At 45.5% G+C, this 22352-nt stretch overlaps 1 protein-coding gene and 1 long non-coding RNA gene across 8 annotated transcripts in view; one reads left to right on the forward strand and one right to left on the reverse strand.

Annotated features, from left to right (window-relative positions):
• Nucleotides 1-211: 211 nt before the first annotated feature.
• On the forward strand, nucleotides 212-2727 carry LOC123032372. Its single transcript, XR_006416471.1, has 2 exons — nucleotides 212-897; nucleotides 1021-2727. It is a non-coding gene; the product is annotated as an uncharacterized LOC123032372 (long non-coding RNA).
• Nucleotides 2728-2778: 51 nt separating this feature from the next.
• The window catches only part of DGKH (diacylglycerol kinase eta), an 88614-nt gene continuing 69040 nt past the window's right edge, over nucleotides 2779-22352 (reverse strand). For 4 of the 7 annotated variants that reach the window (XM_044448211.1, XM_044448210.1, XM_044448209.1 and 1 more), the window contains 3 exons: nucleotides 21704-21812; nucleotides 20199-20329; nucleotides 2779-15349 (listed from right to left, as the gene is read on the reverse strand). In XM_044448211.1, coding sequence (XP_044304146.1) covers nucleotides 15260-15349; nucleotides 20199-20329; nucleotides 21704-21812 — 330 coding nt within the window. In that variant the 3' untranslated portion in view covers nucleotides 2779-15259. The remainder of the gene's footprint in view (nucleotides 15350-20198; nucleotides 20330-21703; nucleotides 21813-22352) is intronic. The other 3 variants (XM_044448212.1, XM_044448215.1, XR_006416469.1) reach the window with 2 other exon arrangements.

Below are 22352 nucleotides of genomic sequence, written 5' to 3' on the forward strand. Positions count from 1 at the left end.
CCCCCCCCCCGCAAGCCCGGTCGCGCCTGCCGCCCCGCGCATGCTCCGCCGTGGCGGGCTGGGCGCATGCGCGCGGCGAGCGGGGCGCTCCCGGGCGGGCCTCGCGTCGGTCCCGCGGGTTTCCGGCGCCAGAGCGGGGGCGGACCGCCGGGCTGCCTCACCGTGCGCCTGGGCTGGAGGCGCGTCGCCGCCAAGTCAAAAAATCCCCCCCACACACACACAAACCCTTTGCAAGGACTGCCCCGCCGGCAAGGGCCCGTTTGCGAGGCTGCGGCCGTGCAATTAGAGCATCTCGCCGCAGTCTGTTCCCTGCGCTGTTATTCTAGCCGGTTTGTGGTTTCGGGCCTTACGTGAAGATCAGCGTTGCGTCACTTGCACCCAATGCGCTCTCTGGCACTCAGGTTTAAGGAGTGCTCTGGCTTTGTGCTTTGCAATGTTTGGGTTGCGAGCAGGAAAGAGCAGGTGCGGCAGCGAGGTGCACGTGGTGCGGCCCAGATGTGAGGACTGGTGCTGGAGGGTTGCTCTCTCTGGAAGCCTCACAGATCTGGTGCCCTGCAGAAGGCTGATTTCTTTATGGCATTGCCAGAAATGTTTGCCCAAGTGACATCCACTCACTAATGCTGCCCATGCAGATGACATGCAAGTATTTCCTAGATGTTCTTGTAACCATCAGTACAAACAACTTTGTTCCCGATGGCTTTGGCCAGCCCAGCATGGTGACCTTCCACCCACCACTGAAATAGAAGCAGCTTTTTGGAAGAACTCTTGTGACCCTGGAGGATGCATGCCACTTCTTGCAGTCCGGGAATTCCATCCACAGGGGTAGTGTTCTGGGATGGTCGCCCTGATAGGCGCAGCCTATCTGGAAAACTGGAAGCTGGAATGCCTGATAAAAATGTGAGAATATTTATCCTTGTTTTGCAAATGTTTTCCATGCATGCCGCTGTGTCTCTCACTTGTGGGAGTGATGTATACACAAGCACGCATGGATGTATCTATGCATACATTTGTATTTTCTAGAACTATGTGTTCTATGACTGTGAGAACTGGACCACAAGGAAACCAAGCACCAAAGCATTGATGCTTTTGAATTGTGTTGGAGAAGACTTCAGAGCGTCCCTTGGACTGCAAAGAAATCAAATCAGTCGATCCTAAAGGAAATCAACCCCGGCTGTCTAGAAAGACAGGTACTGAAGCTGAAGTTCGAATACTTTGGCCACCTAATGAGAAAAATGGACTCACTGGAGAAGACCCTGATGCCAGGAACGATTGCTGGCAAAAGGAGAAGGGGACAGCAGAGGATGAGATGGTTAAGTAGCGTCACTGATGCAATGAGCATGAATTTGGGTGGACTCTGGGAGGCGGGGAGGATGGGGGGCTGCTGTGCCATCCATGGGGTCGCAAGGAGTCGGGCATGGCTCTGAGACTGAACAACAGCAACAAGAACTCTGAGAATGCTTTTGCTTTGAAGTGCAGGTCACAGAACCATTGAATAGTAGAGCTGGAAGGGGCCTATAAAACCACAGATACTCTAATTTCTCTAGTACGTGTGATGTGCAGATATCTCAAAATCAATTCTACCGCTGTGCAGGATCCAGCATGACCAGTGTGTTTGGGACATGTGGAAGTACCGCGAGACAGTCCTTCAGTCCTGCGAGCATCTACGATGCGCACTGCATTTGGGGGAAAGCGCCATTATAACCGCCAGCCACCGGGGCTTTGGCATCCTTGCTTTCTAAACGGCGGTTGTGCATCCGTGCAACGCTCCAAGGGACAACCCTCCCTCTTCTGTTGTGCTGTGTACCACGGCAGCAGAAGCAGAGCCAGCCGCCCAAGCATCCCATCCTTGCCCCACTGTCCTGTCCCCGTGTTCCGGGGTGCTTTTGCCTACCCCCTGCCCCACTGCATGCAGGAGTACCTGTTAGAACATAGGCTTAGTGTGGGTGCTGCCACCGGATTTCCTACTTCAATGGGCCTCCAAGGATGGGACACACTTCTACAGCTGGGAGGGTGCAGACTGGTCCAACCTGCTTGGCCTGACCATTCTAGAAGTGCCATGCGGGGGACATGAAGGGGGGCAAGATGAGAAGCAGGGAAATCAGGGAAGCATGTCGCCATCTACCCACTTATTCCAGGACCAGCTCTACAGACAGTCTGAAGCACTCCAGTGTGGAAGCAAGCTTTTCCGGCCCTTCCGACCGGAGATCTTTTAATGCGATTTGCCAGGGCTTGTCTCTGGATCCACCGGGAGACAAATTTTGTGCTAAACTGCTATGCTGGATTATTCCAAAAATGCGTCACAAGTCAACTACAGGAAGGCCTGAGGAGACGGAGGGCGGCGAAAGGCAGCTGAATCTCGCTGCTTCCTAACTAGATCAGTTTCTCCAACAGAGAAGCTTTTTTATGGCTCAAAATTAGCCTTGTCAAGCAGCGTACGCATGTTGAGCCCTCCCCCCCCATCCTCCCCAGCAGTTTAAGATCTTCTGAGGGCCTCCTTGGAGCCCTGATAGTAAAGGCTTCCCTAGGTGAAGTTTATTCAACTTCCTTTTTGGAAAGCTGAAATCGTTCTTCTTTGCAGAAAACCTTTGATTTTAAAAGCTGCTTGGCCCTTATTTGCAATCTTGCCTGCTGTTATACAGAACGTAGCATTCATTCTTTTGAAATTCTTCCAAAATTTTACAAAATGGCAGTAGAAAGAGCTTTTAAATAAATTTTAGAAACCAGAAATGTGTGTCGCAATCCATTTAACCAGATTTTCAAAGATCTTAAGCAAGTGGATAAGATAGTATGTATCTGTTTATTTCAGAAGGAAGATCAAGTGAGTACCCTTTAAGGGAGACATCTCTCATAAATGTACAAGAAAATCAACCATTGCTTCTAACAGCATACAAAAATACACATCTTCATGACTTCCATACAATAATAAATAGGTAACCATGTATCCAGTAATAAAAAGGCACAGAAAACTGGTCACTTAAGGAGTCATAAAATTACTATTAACAGAACCACCCAAATATTCTGTACACAGAAATGTAACAATATATCCCAAAGGTGCAAAACACATAAAACATCTTTCAAAATAGTATATGCAATAAATATCTCAAAGGTATATATTAAAAATAAACCTGTGCCATTGTAAACAGTATGTAAACAAACAAAACTCACGGTCCTTAGAAACAACTAAAAGTAGATAAAACCCAATCTTACAACATTTTCTGCTCAACAGATTCCTTGGGCAAGTTTGATAGGCGTTTAAAGATGTTCTTTTTATGATACATGCATGGTGATCCAGTGCTGAGCTCCTTTCTAACCTGAAGAGGGTCTGGTCTGGCACAGAAGCTTTGGGAACTGCTGATCATGGGAAATGCCATATGGATCTCCCACTGAATGCTTCATTGGCGGCGTCCCTTAGGTACAGAGCTGACGTGCAATGCATTTATCAGTATCAATAAACGTGGAAGAAATTAAACCAGTCTTTGCAGCAAGTGCGGTTTAACGTAGGAAATCTCCTAATCGCATACATGGCGCTCACCATCCAGACATGCCCAAGTCCCATTGATTCCAAATTATACTTCTTGATCTGACTCTCTCTTATACAGAAAGGACGACAAACCCGATGCCCCATTCTCCAAATAGGAAAACACAGATATGTTTACAACCATGCAGCCTGGGGAGAGATGCATGTCCCGTGAGTTACAGGGAATGCTCTCTCTAAAAGGGAGATCCAGTCAGGCAAAACCACTTTTTAAACATTTACACGTGCATTTTAATTTGGCCAAATTGGGCTTTTATCCGCTGCTTTTACCAGTGCTTTTCTCTTTTGCTACCTCACCCTGAAGATCTAACAAGATAATGGACACTATAGAAATGTTCTAATGAATGAAAAAAATATTTCTCTAATTCGGCTTGAATTGTCTTCACATACGTACTTTCTGATTGACCTAATGGTATTTTAAAAAATACAGATCAGTATATTCACAGTAATAAAACCCCTTGGACAAATTTTAAATGAAAAAGGATGCATCTGCTTGACAGTCTCTTGCTAATCAGTCTTAGACCCACCAACATCAGGATGACAGAAGGATTAAAATGCAGGAGAAAAGAAGCATCAACATTTGTAGAATTTCTTCCAACCAAGCCCCACGGGAGTTTCCTGATGATACACCAGGCCGAAGTAGAACAACATCACTCTCTGATAATTATGGGCAGTTGCATAGGACTGTGGATTGTCAAGTCCCTGAGATCAGTGAGGAGTTCTTGTGAGAGGGCGTTTGTTTTGTTTGACTGAAAGGAACGGGAAATGCAGATGAGAGAGCTGTGTGCAATGGGCCAAATCTATCCCCACTGACGTTTATGTGGCCCATCACTTGTGCAACAGGAGTTGGCACTTCCAAAAGAACTGAACAAACACACTTGTTTCCAGCTTGTGGCATGCCCAACAGATTCTCTGTCCCTGTGACTCTACAGTACGTTGCATAATGGCCACCCCAAAGCAGAACTGGCTTCCTACTGTTAGTATTTCTGCACATGAGCAATTTATTAACAGCAGTTACTTCAGCAGTTCTCTGCTTCTAACTTCATATGGGAGTGAGATGCTAACCTTATCCATGAGCAACAAATGTTGAAGGCGCATTTAACGCACAACCTATCCTATATTGGTTTATGCTGATTAAACTTCCACCATGCACGTGCCCTAAAAGGATTTAGGTAGCAATAATGTTATCATATGCTGAGCCGGAAATGGTTTTTTCCCCACAATTGAAGCTAACCTCTCATCAGTCCAGTGTTGTGCATTTGTGACAACACCACAAATACTCAGATAGGTTCACAAAAATCTAGAATAAATGTTACACACATGCCATCAACTAACAAGTGATTGCTGAATGCTCATTAGATACACTTAGGAGCTCAAGCAGTTGAAGGAAAATCAGTTTTAACTAGGCAAAAGTCAACTAGGAAGACTCACTCCTCGTCTAGCCATCCACAGCCATTCCATGTTTGCTAAGGAAGAAGTATTTTCTGGCACATCATTTCCTGAATAGTTTCGAATTAAAATTGGAAGTAGCTAATCAGGAACATTTTGCAATAGCTCACAGTACTATGATCTTCCCACATGTATTTAAATATGCCGGGCATGATCTACTGAGAACCCTTAATATCACTGCAAAAGACTTTTCACGTTGAAGTCCGCGAGAGAAGTATAGCTTGCTTTGGTTGGACCATGCCCTTATTATATGCATTCCTGAAAATTGTTTGCAGAATATTTGGTAAATTTCTAGTACATGTCTTAAGTATATGGGCATTTAAAGATACCTCTTAAAGTGCTTCTTGGAACTCAGCTGAGTAAAAATGTTTTTTTCAGTGCAGGGAAACGAGTAAATAGAGAAATGTTTTTGGAGACCATAACAAGAAATAGTTTTACTCCACTTGATGATATGACACATTTTTCACAGAACACTTGGTAGGATGTGTCGGGGTTCCCCTTTCCTATGTTATATGGTGGAATGTGTGAAGCACAGAACAGTGTCAGACTCCGCAGGTTACAAAACAACCCGATAGCAATTTCATATTGGGAAAAGCAGCTCTCTGTCAGTTTCCTGAGAAAAACTACTCTAGAAAACACAGTAAGCAGCAGAATCAAAACCTATGTGACATTTTAGGTAGCAATAGTCAAAAGCGCTCTTGACTGCATGCTCTAGAAATGTATAAAGATTCAGACCTGGCATGAGGAACCTGCAGCAAACAGACCAAAGCAGTCCCACAGACAGAGGGCCGCAATCCACCTGGAAGTTTCTTCTCAGGCTCCTCTTGCCCCTGCCCCCCGGAGCAAAAGACAGCCCCCCTTGTGGTGGAAGAGGAAAATTTCACTCATATTCCTAATGATTAATTGCTCCGTGTCTAATTGCACAGAGAACGGGTTTACATTTGAAACAACCGCATTCCAATCCTGCATGCAAAATGTACCTGTATTTACCAAAATCCATAGGTGGGGGTGCCGATTCCTGCTTAAGCCTGCCCTGTGAACATCTGGGCACATCAGTCCCCGGCAGGCCTTGGGACGAGACCGACAACGGACCGTTCACTGCTGCCCATGTCCTCCCAGGTCCTGCTGGCCGGGGAGAAAGCAACCAGGAGGCAGGGAACACTCTGCATTGACATTTCCCCCTCCCCTTGACAAGAATGGGAGGGGGCTTGATGCATGAGGATGGGACAGCTCCCGTGCAGCCAAGGCCAGCTGCCCCCTGCCCCATCTCTGCAACGGGGCTGCTGCAGTGGATCCCACCTGGTGGCGCTCCTTTCTGCCATGAAAGATCAGCCGAAAGTCACTGATCTGCAGTCCTGGCCCTAAAGCATGAGTGTCTCGCTAGAGCTGGCCATAGCTGAAGCCAGGCCTGTCTTCGCATCCCCTTCTCTACGAGGGTCAGAAAAAGGAACGGGGACAGGGTACTCAGTGCCCACGTGGGCGGGCGGGCAGGCGGGCACGAATCCCATTTTCCATCACTGTCATGCCAGTGCTCATGAGATAAAGGCTTCACCTCCGTTCTCTAATATTTAGATGCACTCAGGATCCTATTCAAAGTTAACTGTGCGCATCAGGCATTTGCAGAACCAGAGTATATGCAAAATGTAAGCATTCGCTGTGATGTGTACTCTTTCCAGAGCTCTTTAGAAAGGGTCAGACTGTCCCTGCTGTCTTATTAATCTTTGGATATGCTGCCATATTTGTTATATATTATGACTGTCCTGAGTAGTCAGTAGAAAGGCATGGTGAAAATTTTAGAAATGAAAACAATGAACAAATGAGCATACATTGCATATAAACAAGCAAATGTAAAATCACTGTTCTTGCCATATCAGGTTCAGGTTTCAATCCTATATATCCTTACATATCCTCTGGAATTTACTACCAGAGGAAGCAGTGAGGGCTGCCAACCTGGATGGCTTCGAAGAGGGACTGGACACCTGGCAAGGGAGGCGGCCTTTGGTGGCTGAGCCTTGCTGGCCATGGGCTTCCTGCGTGACCAGAGGCGGCCGGCCTGCCTGCTCCGGTTGCCGAGGAGCTGGGCAGGAGGAGCTCTTGCACCCGTCCTGCGGGAGGGCATCTGCTGGGTGTTAGATGGACCTCCGATCTGCCCCGACCCTGCAGGACTTTTCTTCAGTACTTCTGTTCTAATATCCTGGATGGACAGAAAGACACACAAGGGGGTCTTGGATCAAATCAAGCCGGAGCTTTTCCAAGAAGCAAGGATGACAAAAATGTGGCTGTCACATTTCAGACACATCATGAGAAGCACGACTCCCTGGAGAAGACAAACGCAGAAGAAGAAGAAGAAGGGGAAGGCCCAGTATGAAATCGATCGAACCCGACAAGGAAGCGACAGCCTCAGACTTGGGGCAGCTGAACGGAGCTCTCATGGAGAGGATATTTTCAACAGCTTTCATCCAGAAGTTTGCCAGAAGTCGGAGACAACTTGATGGCGCATGACAATGACGACGACAACATATGCACAAGGGCATGTCCCAGGCCACCGATCACTTCATGTAAAGCAGTGATCTCAGACTCGTGCCAAACGTTCTGCTTAGAAAAGCAAGTGCTTCTCTTCAACAAAGCCAAACAAAACCGGATGCCAAGTTAACATGATATGTCTCACACGGTGCTGTCTCTCCGACAGCCACCGAAAGGCAACCTTCCTGCATTTCACTCCTCTTCACACAATGCATGCCGATTCAGCTACTTGGTATGTTTTGACAGCACAGCAAGAAGAGCTCAAAATAGACGCCTCTGTCTGGGGCAGGTTCACACACAGCACTAGATCCCAGTTCAAGAGAAAGTGCACGAGCTGGAATAAGTTCCAGTGAAACTATGGGCTTCCCCGCCCTCCCCTTCAGGAACATTTGGTCTTCCACAAATCCTGGCTTCTTTTTACTTCTGAGCTAAAGGTTGCACCTGCAAAGAAACTTGGGCCATTTTAAAAGCAGCATGCCTGCAAGCATATTTCCCGCAAAACCGCCTCCCCCAGTCCCCTTCTCAACCTCATTTTAAAGGGGAGACGGAGCTAGCTGTCAAAACTCTTCGCACCCCCCAGAAATAAGGTAGGATGCACTTTTGCACTTTCCCATGGAGCTAGCGTCTCGGGAAAATTGCAAATTGCACAAGACCTCAACGACACTCAGTGCAAAAAGGGAAAAGATTAGGATCTTACCAGAAAGGGTAATCTAGCTGCCACCGCCTTGTGAGAAAAGATGGCTTGCTCTTTTGCTTTTCCTTGACAGCTCCTTGTTTAAACAAACAGCTCCTTGTTTAAACAAACAGCTCCTTGTTTCCTTGCTTTTCCTTTGGCAGGTGTCACGAGAAAACCAATTAAGGAAAACCTTGTTTGGGTACCCCACCCTTGCCAAGGTTAAAGTGTAGGGTTGATACCACCTGCATTTTGGCAACAATTTCTAAATTTGCAAAACTACTTGGAATATGGAGCAGGAGGTGCCCATTCCTGCATGAGCTCATAACAATCACAGCTGCTGCAGCACAGGACAAGGAGAGGACGGCAGGGGATTCACATGCCACATCAGAGGACCTGGAAAGGGGATTCCCAGCAGGTACAAAACCCAGCTAAGCAGGCTGTTCATGTGCTGAAACAAGGACGGCCATCGCAATCGCCCTGCCTGCTTTTCAATCAGTAGATAATGAATAAAAATCCCATGCAGAGCATCAGACCAGGCTGGGATGGATTCCTAGGTTCACTGCAACGATCTTTAACATACTGAGTTTTGTAAAAGAGTTCTGTTTTAGTGTTTGCTATTGTCTGTTTTAGATGTTTTCATTTTTTAGAATTTTTCTGCTTTTATGGTATTTCTATTGTATTTTTATTGTCTGTTCCTACTGACTGTTGTAAACTGTCCAGAGAGCTTTGGCTATCAGGCAGTATAGAAATGAAATAAACAACAACTTAAAATGCAAAAGGCAACTGATCAACAGAATCAAGTGAGAATCCTCCAGTTGACTTGTGAAACGGGTACTTTAAGAGTAGGGAAACCTACAGGTTTTCTTGTGCAATCTAACTAGCCTCAGGTTTGTTTTGTTTAAACATTTTTTTTTAAATTACAAGTTTACCCAAACTAGCAAAAAATGTAATACAAAAAGTAAACATTGCACTATAAATACCAATTTCCATGCTCTATTTCATATTTTTTAGGTGTCCGTAATCAGCCCAGACGCTCGATTAGCAAAAGTCAAGAAATCATGATGGGGAGGCACTTTCTCATGGCTTGTCAAGGCAAGGGTGTTCTTCCCATAGGAGTTAATGGCAGCCATTCACTTCTGTGGGAGAAAAGGAGGGATGGACTCATGGGCGGTGAGGTGGAGACGAGCTATCCTTAGCCCTTCTGCCCCAGTTTCTTTGAAGGAAGAGGTCGGGCTCACCGCACCACGGTCAGTGCATCAATTTGACATTGTCCCATGGAAGTCAACAGAAGCCACTGAGGCTCAAGCCCAAATCTATCTGCATAACTCAGCCGGACTTCCATCTCTTCGTGATCCTGGAGTCCAGGAGATGAATTTGACATCCATAATAATGTAGCAATTTCTCCTGGCAATGAAACATCAGCTAAATTTATTCTATACTGACCCTTAAAATGCTTAAGGCAAACCCAAACCCAAAAAACCTTTGCAAATGTGTCCTGCAAGCTTGTCAGTTTCATTTGTTTAGGCTTTAAAATGTCTGTGGTAGCAAGAACTTGTTTACAGAGGGGCAAGCCAGGTGGCGTGCGTCACCTGCTTCTGATTGCAATTCTACACTCCCTCACCGTTGGCCATACCTGCTGGATTGGATAAGACTTATAGTCCAAAACCCATACAAAGCAACAGGCTGCCTGCCCTTAATTTATAGCTTCAAACCCCAGTCTAAAAGCGCTTTAAAGAGTTGTGGAAAAAATCTGACTCGGGCAACGTGGAAAAGCTACCGCTGCGATGCCAAGGGCAGTGGGCTCCGGAATAAGCCAGGCAGAAGCTGAGAAGCCGTGAAATTCAGTTCAAATTCCGTGGGAAGGCTGAGTGAGCACTCTCAGAGGGAAGGAGTGGACCAACATAATTCATGCAAGGGCCCAGTGTCAGGATAAGAGGGCTGACCTGTTGTCCGAAACTCCAAGCGACTGGCCTTAAGCAAGAGGTCCTGTCTTGACTATTGCTATTTCGCTATTGCTAAGGTTTGCTATTTTCCACCAGGCAGGGAACAGAGATATTCCGTTTGGGATGAACTTAAGCCATGGTTGTCCTTCTACGTGTTTCCCTCAGTAAGCCATGATTTATTGTTCAAGGATAGGTGTTCAAGGATAGGCTAGATGTGCACATGGTGGGCATGTCCTGAGCGGAGCTGGCTGGAGCTGGGGGTCAGACTAGATGGCCTGGGAGACCCCTTCTGACTCGCTCTGTTTCTATGTTTCTATTTCCTAATGGCCGACATTCTGCCTTTGCTTGCTTCTTTTGCTAGTGGCTTCGGCAGTACCTTCTATTTGCAGGCCAGTATCAGGCTGGACAGTCATGAGAAAGGTGTTTCCTTGGAAAGCCCCGTGTCCTGGCCTGCGTGGAGGAGAGGAGAGGAGAGGAGAGGAGAGGGCAGGTGCCACCAGGAGTCGTGCTGGATTAAACCGAGGGCCTTTGGTCCGGGCGTGTGCTCACACAGCGGCCACCCAGCTGCCCGTGGGAAACCCACAAGGAAGACAGGACCAGAAGGACACCCGCCTGCCCATGTTCCTCAGGAATACGGGCACATTGGCTCTGATCATGGAGGTGGCATTTAGCCGTGAGGACCAGCAGCTTTGCCTCATGATTTGCCCAGCTCTGCTGGGAAGCCATCCAAATTAGTGCCCATCGCTGCAACTTGTGGAAGCCAATCCCATCGTTTCACTATGTGCTGTGTGAAGGTGTCCTTCCTTTTATCTGCTCTGAGTGTCCAGCCAGTCATCCCAGGCACTAGCATTATGGCAAAGAGAGAAAACTGTCCCTAACCCTAACCCTCTTCCATTTCTCCACAGCAGCCTTTGCCACATCTCCTCTCAGGTGCCATTTTGCTAATCTGAGCCATCTCAGGCGCTGCAGCTAACTGTTCCTGGCCGGGGGGCGGGAGGGTGTTCCAGACCCTTGTCCATCTCCAGTGCACCTCCTCTAACTCTGCCATGTCCTCTTTTAGGCTCGACTGCCAAACATTTACGGAACTGTTTTCCAGGTGGAACATCACTCTTTGACTCTGTGGGCGATTCACTGGGTTTTGTCCCTTCCCCAGGAACCCTGCTCTGCCCGCCCTGCGCCCGCTCCGCTTGCGCAACGGCGTGGATCCCGAACTGATGGCGCGGTTTGCCCCGATCCTGTTTTCTATCCAGTCTGACTCCCCCTCACACACTAACACTCCACACAGTTACTAGAACCATTAACCACATTTTAGCAATGCAGACGGATAAGAACAAAGACCGATGAGCTTCAGTGCAATTATAAATATGAAGAGCTGCATGGATTTTCTCTTATCATCTCCAACCTTTAGCACCTACACCCTACTTGTTTAACCTAGCAATAATTTTCAACATACATGTTACAGGTCCAAATACTTCTGCATTCTCTCATTCATCTGTACATTTAAGTGACACGTCACCCAAATTGGCATCTGCTTTCTAGATAAAATAGAAGCTAAAACCGTAATTGTAGAACTTCCAGAAGGAAAAAGTTAGTATATGTATGATAAGATTCTAATGCAGTTTTCCTAAAATGGCTTAGCATCTTATCTAGTCAAAAATCAAAAAGAATATAAAATATTTGGATACCTGCTGGCAACAGTCAAGTGAACACACGCCATGTGAAAAAAGTAATTTTTGGGTGAGCATTTTAAAAACAAAGAAGCACTGTTTAACTAAGTCACCATGCAACCATGGGGAAAATGTTTTAAATATTCAACCCCCATTTTTAAAATAAAAAGATGGCTGACTTAATGGGTGGCTGTTTATCTGCTTCCCCGTAGCAGCATCAACAACCGTCTCGCCAGCATTTATATTTTATAATGCAGGACAAGGGGTTGAATTCAGCAAATTGTCATGGCCAAAAGGGAGATAATAGCAGCTTCTTTTCCCTGTGTGATGAACTGCTAAGTTATTGTAGAAATTTTGCTCATTGCCTGAAGACATTTGGCATCTGAAGGAGAGAGAGGCACCATTTTGAGCAGAGAGCAGTACAACGGACAAATCCAAAGAACCCCAAAATGGAGAAATACAGTCCTTGCACTGAGGAGAAGCCTTCTGCCTTCAAGCTCTCCTATCGGCCCTGCCTGCACACTTTTGCAATGATCTGCAAATGAACTCTTTGCATTCAAGTCTCCCTTGCGTATGTAACTATTTAGTATTTACTAAATACACCCCAGGCAGCTAATGCTGCATGTCCTGAAAGCAGAGCACACTCCTTATCTATTATTGTCGCATTTTAATCCCTGAAGGAGGAAGAGGTGAAGTTTTCTGCCTTGGATGCCAAAGTAACTGGGCTTGGCACCATGTGCCTGAACTTAGATGGGGTGAACAGCAGCCTCAAGCTTGCCATGGCTGAAGCTAGCCTTTCACGACCAAACACTACTCCGCTCACTTCGATAACCAAGGCAACTGCCTGCATTTACAACACATGCCCAGAGCTGTGAGTCAGTGTTAAAAGGTGCAAAGAAAACTTGTCACAGGATAGTTTTGAGGCCATTAGAGTGGGGCCACTATTAAAAGTCTATTTTTTTTCCTAGACTACAAATTTATCCTGGTTCTCACCTCTTGCTGAAACTGTTGGCATTTTTAACAACTCTGGAATACTTTTTACAGAGAACATCTGCACATTGTTATCCTAAAATGAGGAAATCAGGGTTAAATATATAGAAAGGGTTGCGATGTCCTCTTTGGGGTAGGGGCTAAATAGGCTGGTGCTTTCTGAGGGTGCCTGCACTGGACTTTGCATTAAATCCTTGGATCCATTCTTAATTTTGAGGAACATGGAACAGAAGGACTGACAGAAAACAATTTCTGTCACTGGAAAAGTAAACACGATACTGGATTTGAATACATAAGCAACAATTATGGCACAACTTATCTTTATCACCTGAAAATTAGTCAGCGTGCTTTGCACCACAGACTTTACAAAATAAATAGCCAAACTATAACAATAAAGAGGTTTTTCTTGATATAAAAGCATCAGTGTCAAGTACTTAGGTTTTAAAATTCTATATAAAATAATTTGTTCACGCATCGTTAGTACCAAAGCCCAAGTGCGTCTCTTCTAATCTTTCGCAAGCCCAGCGTGGCTTGAGCAGAAGTCCACCTCCCTTTTCTGGAATGCCATGCCCACTTTCAGTAATCAAAATGCTGTTGCAAATATGGGAAGCCATTGCTGCTACTTCACCTTCCTGCCATTTGTAGAAGCCACCATGGACCACGCTTGTTGCAGGTGCAGCCACATCCTTTCGCATCCCCTCGTGCTTCGGCAAGAAGGCAGAAGGGCATATAATAACCTCCCATATCAATGGGAGTGGCTCAGGGAACCAGAAGCTGATGCAAAACACATTTGACTTTTGCCTTCCTGGAACAGAAGCCTGGAACCAACCACAGATCAGAGACAAGATTTCAGTTTGTTAGGCAAGCGACAAACCAGGTGTTTTGGTTCAGATGTGCACTTTTGATTCCTGGGTAGTTTCCGGTTACGTTAGCAGCTCCTGCCGGGAGGAGGCAGAACGATGAAGGCTTACGCACCAGCGGACTTCTGGTCAACAAGAAGCAAAGATTCTCCAAATTGTGGGCAATCATCACATGCTAATAATTTACATGCCAACAGGTCCTCATGCTACAAAGGCTTTCCATTTTTGCGCCGTCTTTAGATATAGGACTCCAATCTCCTCAGAACCGAATACTTGACACTGCTCCTTTTAAAAGTGAAAAGCATAAGGAAGCCTTAAAGTCCCCCATCCTGGTAGAAAACAGAAGCCATTACACTTCAAAATAGTTTTGGAAAGTGATTAAGAGTTTTTAAGTCAAACAAACTTTCCTTGAAACAATGGTCTAGATCAAAACAACAACCGCACTGATAAAAAACAAACTTTACCCATATTGCAGGCATTGCATATTTCTTAAAAAGATAATAAATACATTTGTGTACTGAAATGGATACAAAAAAGGCATACCTTGTGGTGATACACTAAATACATCTCATTTGCAATTTGTGCTGATCTCATAAAAATTCATAATCAAAGCTTGGTATTCCCAAAATTGGTCCTAGTGTTGACTTCAAGATGAAGTAATTTTAGCTTTTGTTCACTGCACACCTTCTTCTATCAGCCACAAGCCTGACCTGCTTTGAGGTTCTGCATTCAAGGTAAACTAGCAGTTGCGTGACAGGCTCAAAGATGTAAACACTGCATATTTCATTCAGATAATTATTTCGGAGATGTTCCGATAATTCTGCCTCTTGAGAGTCAACTCATAATTTTGTGAGGTACCAGCATTTCAGAAATACTTTGAAGTGACTTAGCCAGAGCACAGAAACTTTCTGCATCCATCCCTTGCAAGAGCAGAGCAGAGATGTCCAGAGCACATGATGTGATTTGGATAACATGTAACAGCAGAAAAAGTCCTCACTAATACGAGAAGTAATAAATTAAATCTCCTTAAAACAGATATAAAAGTTGTTCAAAGGTGTAAATTATCAGCTGTGTCATGCAAAGAAAACAACATCAGTTTGGACAGGCAAATCATGCATAAGTATGGCTTTCTTGGAAGATTTCTTGGCCAGAGAGAGAGAGAGAGAGAGAGAGAGAGAGAGAGAGAGAGAGAGAGAGATGAGGTATCAGTTTCACCTAAAAATCCATTTGTGGTCACTCCCTCAGATTCCAGGTAAGCTCATGCCTCAGGAATTTTTCAAACCCAATGTTTTCATTTCACATAGTTACTTACATCTCAAGTCATAAAGTTACTTGCTACTGTGCTGAGAAAAACCCATGTATGTATAGAAAGACATCATGGGCTGATTACCCTTTTCAGGTAATGCATAAACTTTCTAGGCAACATTTCACCCAAGCGTGGACATCACGATATACTTCACAGCATCTGGAGGTTCACAAAACCATTCAGGCTTCTCACAGCAACACCCCAAACACAAGATCATGCGCCTCACGTACTCGGCCATGGAGGACGCGCCACACACCGCTCCACAGCTTTGCATAAGCCGGATATCCCCCTTGACAAGGTTGCAACAGAACTATACTTCGGGCAAAGGTGTGCTCATGCCAAGGTCTTTAATTCCCTGGAGAATTCGCTTCACATGCCCCACCTTCGCTATCCCCAGGTCCTACAAGACAAGAAGAACAGAAAGGTCACTTCACAGGAGACAGGCGGTATCTGGAGATCTTTACAATGGCAACCAGGCTAACTGAGGTCACAGATACCCTCCCTCTACGGAAGGATAATGGATCCAAGAGCTGTCTCATCCAGCCAGTAGTACTGTGTAATAGCTATTTGATAAATAAAAATTCATATGGCCCGCTTTTGAAGGCTGTTATGGCAACAATGCTTATATGATAATTTCCCACATAAAACACAATTCTGGATTACTTCTTCTAATTGTGGGGCAGATGTGGATGCGATTAAAGCTTATTGATTTCCTGAGTTGTCCTTCATAGATTTAGAGAAAAATACTTACCTACAACAGTTATTCAAAACTCAAGTGCTGATAGGACATTACACACAGGGCCTTTCACAGTTCCAGAAAATGCTCAGCTTCTAGAAGGTTGTGTTATAACTTCAGCTTCTAGAAGGTTGTGTTATAACTATCAATGTAACTGTTGGGAAATGTTTCTGGCTAGATTCGTCTTCCATTGTGTTTGTGCTGCAAAAACAAACTGGCTAGATTCATCTTCCATTTTGTTTGTGCTGCTGTTCGGATTTTGATCTTTCATGACATGGGACAAATCACTCAACATGGAGAACAACTTTCCTTCTGAGAACAATTGCTGAAGAAAGCGTTAGACCCTGACACACTTCCTATATGGATCATATCAGGGTGGCAAAACATAGTCTATATTGTCACTTGTGGAATTTTTACTTTTATTTTGCTGTGAATACCCAGGTTGGGAAGCCAGTGGCAAAACACACGCTCAAGCCCCTGCTACTATGAGGAACACATTCCAAAGAAGGACAATTCTCGTAACCTCAGAATTGGGAGAAGCATTTCCTTCAACAGACAGCTTACATCGAGGCAAAATCAAGGACGTGCCGTAAAAAATGCGTACCAAGAACACAAAAGCTGCAATGAAATTGTGTTGAGAGAGCAGTTCCGGGGGGACATTCCCGGGATGACAGGACTGCTCTGGGAAGCCCTTCTCCGTCTGGAGGTAGCACACTTTCGCCAACCGTGAATGCAAGGCGGCATTCCGTGAGTGAGGAAGGGAGAAGGATGGAAAAGCCAGGACACAGGTAACGCGAGCCTCCTCCATTCTCGGTCCTCCCCTTCCAGGGCACCTTTGCTCAGTGGGATGGAAGCTTATCTAGTGGAGATCACTAAAGATGGAGGAAGGGGAGGCAGGTGGCTGCAGCCCAGTGGAGCCAAAGTCCCTCCAAGGTGCCCAAATTTGGGGGCTCCCAAGCGGGGAGAGCACAACTGACAGGATCGTGCCCTAAGGAAGCCACTGGATACCCTCCCATACTAGATTTTTCATAATAATCAGCAACATGCTGTATGATTTATACTGCAAACCCTCCTACCCAGAACCTGAAATTAGGGTACTTACTCAAGTCATTAGGATAATTAATTGGGAAACTAAATACCAGTAACACTGTTCTAATGATGCTACGAGAGAAAACCAGAAAGCAGGTCTAGTGGCCGACATGCACATCGGTGAAAAGAAAGTACAGTGAAGCACAACACACACAATTGGAACACATAACACGGGAAGCACAATCGGGACGCTTTCCTAACCTTTGCAAAGCAAACATATGATGCAGTCTTTGGGTTCCCCTTCCTCCAGAGGCACGGAATGGCTCTCCTCCTCCTATATCTGTCCTTGTCCACCCCAACATGTTGTGGAATGCGCTCCCCAGAGAAGTCTGCCTGGCGCCGTCGTTATTTGTTTTTCGGCGCCAGGCGAAGACCTTTTTATTTAAGCGGCATTTTAATTGTTAATATTATTGGATTTTATCTGGGCAGGGCGACTTATTTTATATTGTTATTTTTGCATTTTAACTTAATGTTTGTATTTTTTAATTTAATGTTATAATTATTTTTTAGCTTAACATTGTAAGCCGCCCCAAGGCTTCAGCGAATGGGGCAGCATGAAAATGTTTTAATAAATAAATAAATAAATAAATAAATAAATAAATAAATAAATAAAATGTTCACCAGCTTTTCTTGGTCACAACCTTCCATTTTCCCACACCACCATTTCCATAAGGCTCCTTATTTGGCACATGCTAATTTCTCCCATCGTAAACTTTCTCTGCTAGTGAGGCATCATGCTAGAACACGTATTCTGGCACATGTGCTTACACTCTCTCCGTGTGCATGTGTTTTTCCAAGTCAGCATCCACAAAAATTAAGTTTATGCTTTTCGACTCCTACCACACAGAAGTACCTGCTCTTCCTTTCAGTGCAGTCATAGAATCATAGAGTAGTAGAGCTGGAAGGGGCCATGAAGGCCATCGCGTCCAACCCCTGCTGTTGCAGGACACCACATGACACCATCCCACTCAGAGGGCTGCCCAGTTTCTAGTACACAAGTCAACTATGTGAATGCCTCCCCTCCTTGCCCCCTTAGACTCAAGTCACCCTCTCTATGTAAGCACACAACTGTTATGTCTGGGTGTGAACTGGGACATGTGGCAACAACCGTGCTTCCTTGGCACTCTCCCATAAGACAACCCTCACCTGGGCCCTCCACACACTTCCTAGTTGAACATTCGCTTCCTCCAGTCTAGCAAAAACAACCTGAAAGGAAAACATGTCTGCCTGATTCCAGCTTTTCCCTCCTTACTCCAGCCTGAATCCCGGACCTGACCTACAGCCATGTGTGCATCTAAGGTGTTTAGCATGAAATGGGATTCTCACCGCTTGACATATAGACGGGATGTAAGGCCAGGATCCAAAGGCTCCTCTGCCCTTCCTAGGGGTCAGCAACCGCCGCCTAAATCTCAGTGGGGCAGGTATGGGGAGAAGCAGCCACTCGTAGCACTGACGTTTCGGTCCCCGTCAGGACCAGCCATCTGGAGTCCCAGCCCCCGGAAAGAATATCTTCACTCCCACCACCACCACCAGGATTTGTGATCTCGTATTCGCTTTGTATTTGAGGTGATGGCTGGTTTAAGAAGGACTTCTTCACACAGCGTAGTCAAGCTGTGGAATTTGCTGCCACAGGAAGTGGTGATGGCTGCCCATCTGGATGGCTTCAAAAAGAGACGGGACTGGGGGCTACCAGCCTCACTGGGCACGGGCTTCTTCCCTGAGCAGAGGCGGCCTCCCTGCACTGCCGAGCGGCCTAGGCAGGGGACGGCCTTGCTCCCATCCTGCTGGAGGGATCCCGTGGGTGGCTGGTGTGCCACCATGTATATGGAGAGCTGGACTAGGTGGACTTTGGCTCCAATCTAGCAGGGCTTTCTTTACGTTCTTATGTTGGGAAGACGCTACAGCCTCTTCCGTCTTCACCTGACAAATGCCTGAGTCTGTGCTTGAGAAGACTGACTTCGTCTTCTGTGCCCAAGCACCAAAATACGGGCTGGAATCCCAGCATCACCAACAATACATGCCTGAGACATTCCGGCAATTCCTGGCTTTCCCATCCAGATGGCAACATAGGCTGGAAGTGCGACTCCACTGAGCTTAAGACCAATCGCCTGCAAGTGAATGAAAGGGGCCATAGAGAGCATGTGGAACAGATCCTAGTGGATAGGGCCCTGCTGTGACTCCCATCCACAAGCAAGCCCCTAATTCTTCATGAAGCTCAAGGAGAATGGGAAAGAGTCCCACAAAGCCCAAGAGACTTTTTAAACCCAAGACTATTCTGGACTCTGAAACACTTGTTGAGAACCCTAGCTGTGCCTTTGAAGAGGGTCAGAAATGTCGTAACCAGTCCCCCAAAACAGCCGCCTTAAATATTTGAATCTTCAGATGAAACAGGGTGACTTCCCACTTTTACTGAAGTACAGAAAGCTAAATAATTGTCCATGAAGCGCTTTCCTTTCCCAGATAGTTTAAGTGAAGATTAATTATTTTAAAGATTAACTGAGTAAAGTCTCCACTCTTTTATTTCCTCTGTGCTGAATCTGTAATCAAAGCAAATACTCTTCAGTCAGTTTCTACTATTCTGACCGTGGTCCCTCCTTTCTTCTTTGTCCGTTCCAGCATCTTGTTGCTTTACACTCTTTCTGACTGGGGCAGGCCATGACCATTTCCACCAAGCTGGACACAGTGGCTGTGGACAGGTTGCGTTTCCAAAGAGTTTTCACGGAGAGCACATTGCCCCAGGTAATCCAAAGGGGTGACACTAAAACGTGTGTAGCTACGGCCAGATCAGACTTCTATAGGAATGGGCACACTAACCTCAGGCTCAGGGCCAAGCTGAAGAATACATCCCAGTGGATACACCCAAAGATTCCCCTGACTCTTCAAGGGAAATGCAACCATTCCCCTCCAGCAGCAGCTGAATCCCTTTGTGTGATCTGCCTTTTAACAAACTACAAACACCCCCAAACTGATTAGGTCAAGCTTCACTCTGTCTGCCCTCACCCAGGCTGTCCGTTCCCGACTCCAGGCACTTATCTGCAACCAGACTGGCTTCCGTGGGCTTGGATGGAGTGGAGAAACAAGGCTGGCCATCATCTGCGAGACCAGCTGAAACCCTCTCAGTTCTCTCTCCAACAGACACTCCAGTTTTCACAAAAATTAATACGGCTCACACATAGAACGATTCTGCCAAGCCTCTGCGTACATTGTTATAGAAGCTAATCCTCAATACGTCTGACATTACCAGTTGAAAGTAGGGACTAACAGACTATTAATATTAGTTTCGGTGTTTGATTTTTTGCAGGTTTGCACGCTAAAAGCCAAGCCGCAAGCACGTAACTGGCGTGGGAACAGGAGAAAGGTTTCCATTAATTTCTATTAAGAAAAGAGAGGTTCTGATAAGCAGAAAGTAGCACAAAGAAAATACCTTCAGATCTCGCCTTTCCAGGTGCAAAAGCTCAGAGCCTCGGATGTCATGGCTGACGAAGGCTTCCTTGTACTCTCCCAAACTGAGTAGGTCCAGCCACGCAGCAACTTCATCTGTGCCCCACTTTTGAACTACCAAAGTTAAGAGCAAAACCCCCTTAATTTTCTACATGCTCAAGAGCATTCAAAGCAAAGGTTAGGCCACAAAGAGTGGAAGACGAGGGCAGAATGCGGCAGTGACAGCGAAAGTGGGACACATTTTGGGGGAAATGGTCAGCTTCTTTTTTCATGCGGGTTACAAGTAAGGAAAACCAGAGAATGGGACTAGAACCCGGGACAAGGGGGCAGCCATGCTTTCAGCTTCAGCATCAGGACTATCAAGCCTCTCTCAGCCTCAACCGATTCACTGACTGGATTAGAATCTGTCCTGCAAGGCCTGTGCACATTGTGCTACCCTAAGATGGCAATTTATTGGTCACAATGTCAGCAGGAAAAAATCAGTGCTCATTCAGACAATCCGCTGTCGCCCTTCATCCAGCAAGTGCCCCGTCCACCACATCAGGAGAGCAGCACATTGGAAAGTTCTGCCAACGCTGCTCCCGAAGGTTAGTGGTCAACATTAGACCGAAAAATGAGTTTAATGAGGAGGTCGGAACATATATGCCGTTGCCCCAATTTTCACAGGTACTATTTCATGTTCGAAGGTAAGCTTGACCCAGGCTATCTTCAAATGTTAGAAGCAGTCAGTTGCTCCACACGTTCAGGTGAGCTTTCCAAACTGACTCCCAGTTCTGTGTCCGGTTCTCTTCTCAATCTTTTGAAATGTGTCACTTGTGTGAGGTGACTATCCATACAGTATGGTTGTGATCCTACACACACCTATAACAGAGAATCGTGAAGATCTCTTTGCTTCTCATTCACCATTTTTCTTAAGCCGGCAAATGCATGATGAGTCGAAGCTTTCCAACTTTTTTCTTTCGGGCAACTCTTTCCACATGGATTTGCCAGCCAAGGAATTATTGAGATCATGCAACTGAGATCTTCCGATTCATCCCAGGTACAGGTTTGGACCTCACTGTGAAATCTTACATGCTTCATGTACTCTCTACAACAAACCCAACAGTTGCACAGGACAGGGGAAAATTAGGATTGAAATGAAAACCCTCAGTGATGGAAGCATGTTGACTTTCTCACTGAGCAACATCTGAGAAGCTTCTACAGAATTCCAGGGCATCCCGGGACACAGTTGGAAAACCAGTAAGGTGGCATAAGTCATTAAAGGACGACTAATCCAGTTACAGAAAAGCCAGAGAAAAAGACTTGATCTTATCTCATAGCCGAGACAACACAGAAATCCTCTTATTTTGCATCTGCAAGTCATTTAGCCCAGACTTTCTGTGGCACGACTCATGGTTTGAGAGGATAATCAAAGTTCATTACCTAAACTTGTAATTAAATACCTGAAGCATTTCTCCCCCAAACAGTATTACTTGTTTTAAAGCATACCAGGTGGAGAGCTTGTCTTTTGCTTCTGAACCTTCTCCTTTTTAAACTTTGGCACTATGCGAAATACCGTGCTTCTGTTGTTTCTCTTCGTATATTCCAAGGGAGGGTCCTAGAAACAGAAGAGATGGGAAAACTCAAACGTATTTATTTATCTGCAACCACAAACGAAAGTTCTCAGGGTGGTTTGCAATGGTTGAGAACTGATACATGAAAGAAAGAAGAAGAAAAAATAACTTGAGATCTAAATATTTAAAAGCTATAGCAAAGGGACTACGCCGAAAAGCAGAATTTTAAAAAATGAAAAAGACATGTGGTTTCCAGGACAACATAGAATGACAGGCGGAGATGAAGGTTTTATTTCATTGAGTATCCAACTACTGTCTAAATAGCTTAGCTATTTTACTTCGTTATATCCTGTCTAATTTAAATCAGAAGTCTTTAAAAAAGTTCATATGCTCTGCTAACTACATAAAACCACATTAAATGATCCGCACTCAGAACATTAGCCCTTGCCACTAGTTTTGGCCTCAGTTGCTCCAACTCCCTTCCTGAAAATGAGTTTAGCCCAAAACATTCATTGGCTTCTCTGCTACCTTCTTATCTTTCCTTAATTTGTGTCGCCTAATGATCCAACCACTTCCTTAGCCAG

Source organism: Varanus komodoensis, unplaced genomic scaffold, assembly GCF_004798865.1.
Source record: "Varanus komodoensis strain SLA01 unplaced genomic scaffold, ASM479886v1 scaffold54, whole genome shotgun sequence".
Lineage (NCBI taxonomy): Eukaryota > Metazoa > Chordata > Lepidosauria > Squamata > Varanidae > Varanus > Varanus komodoensis.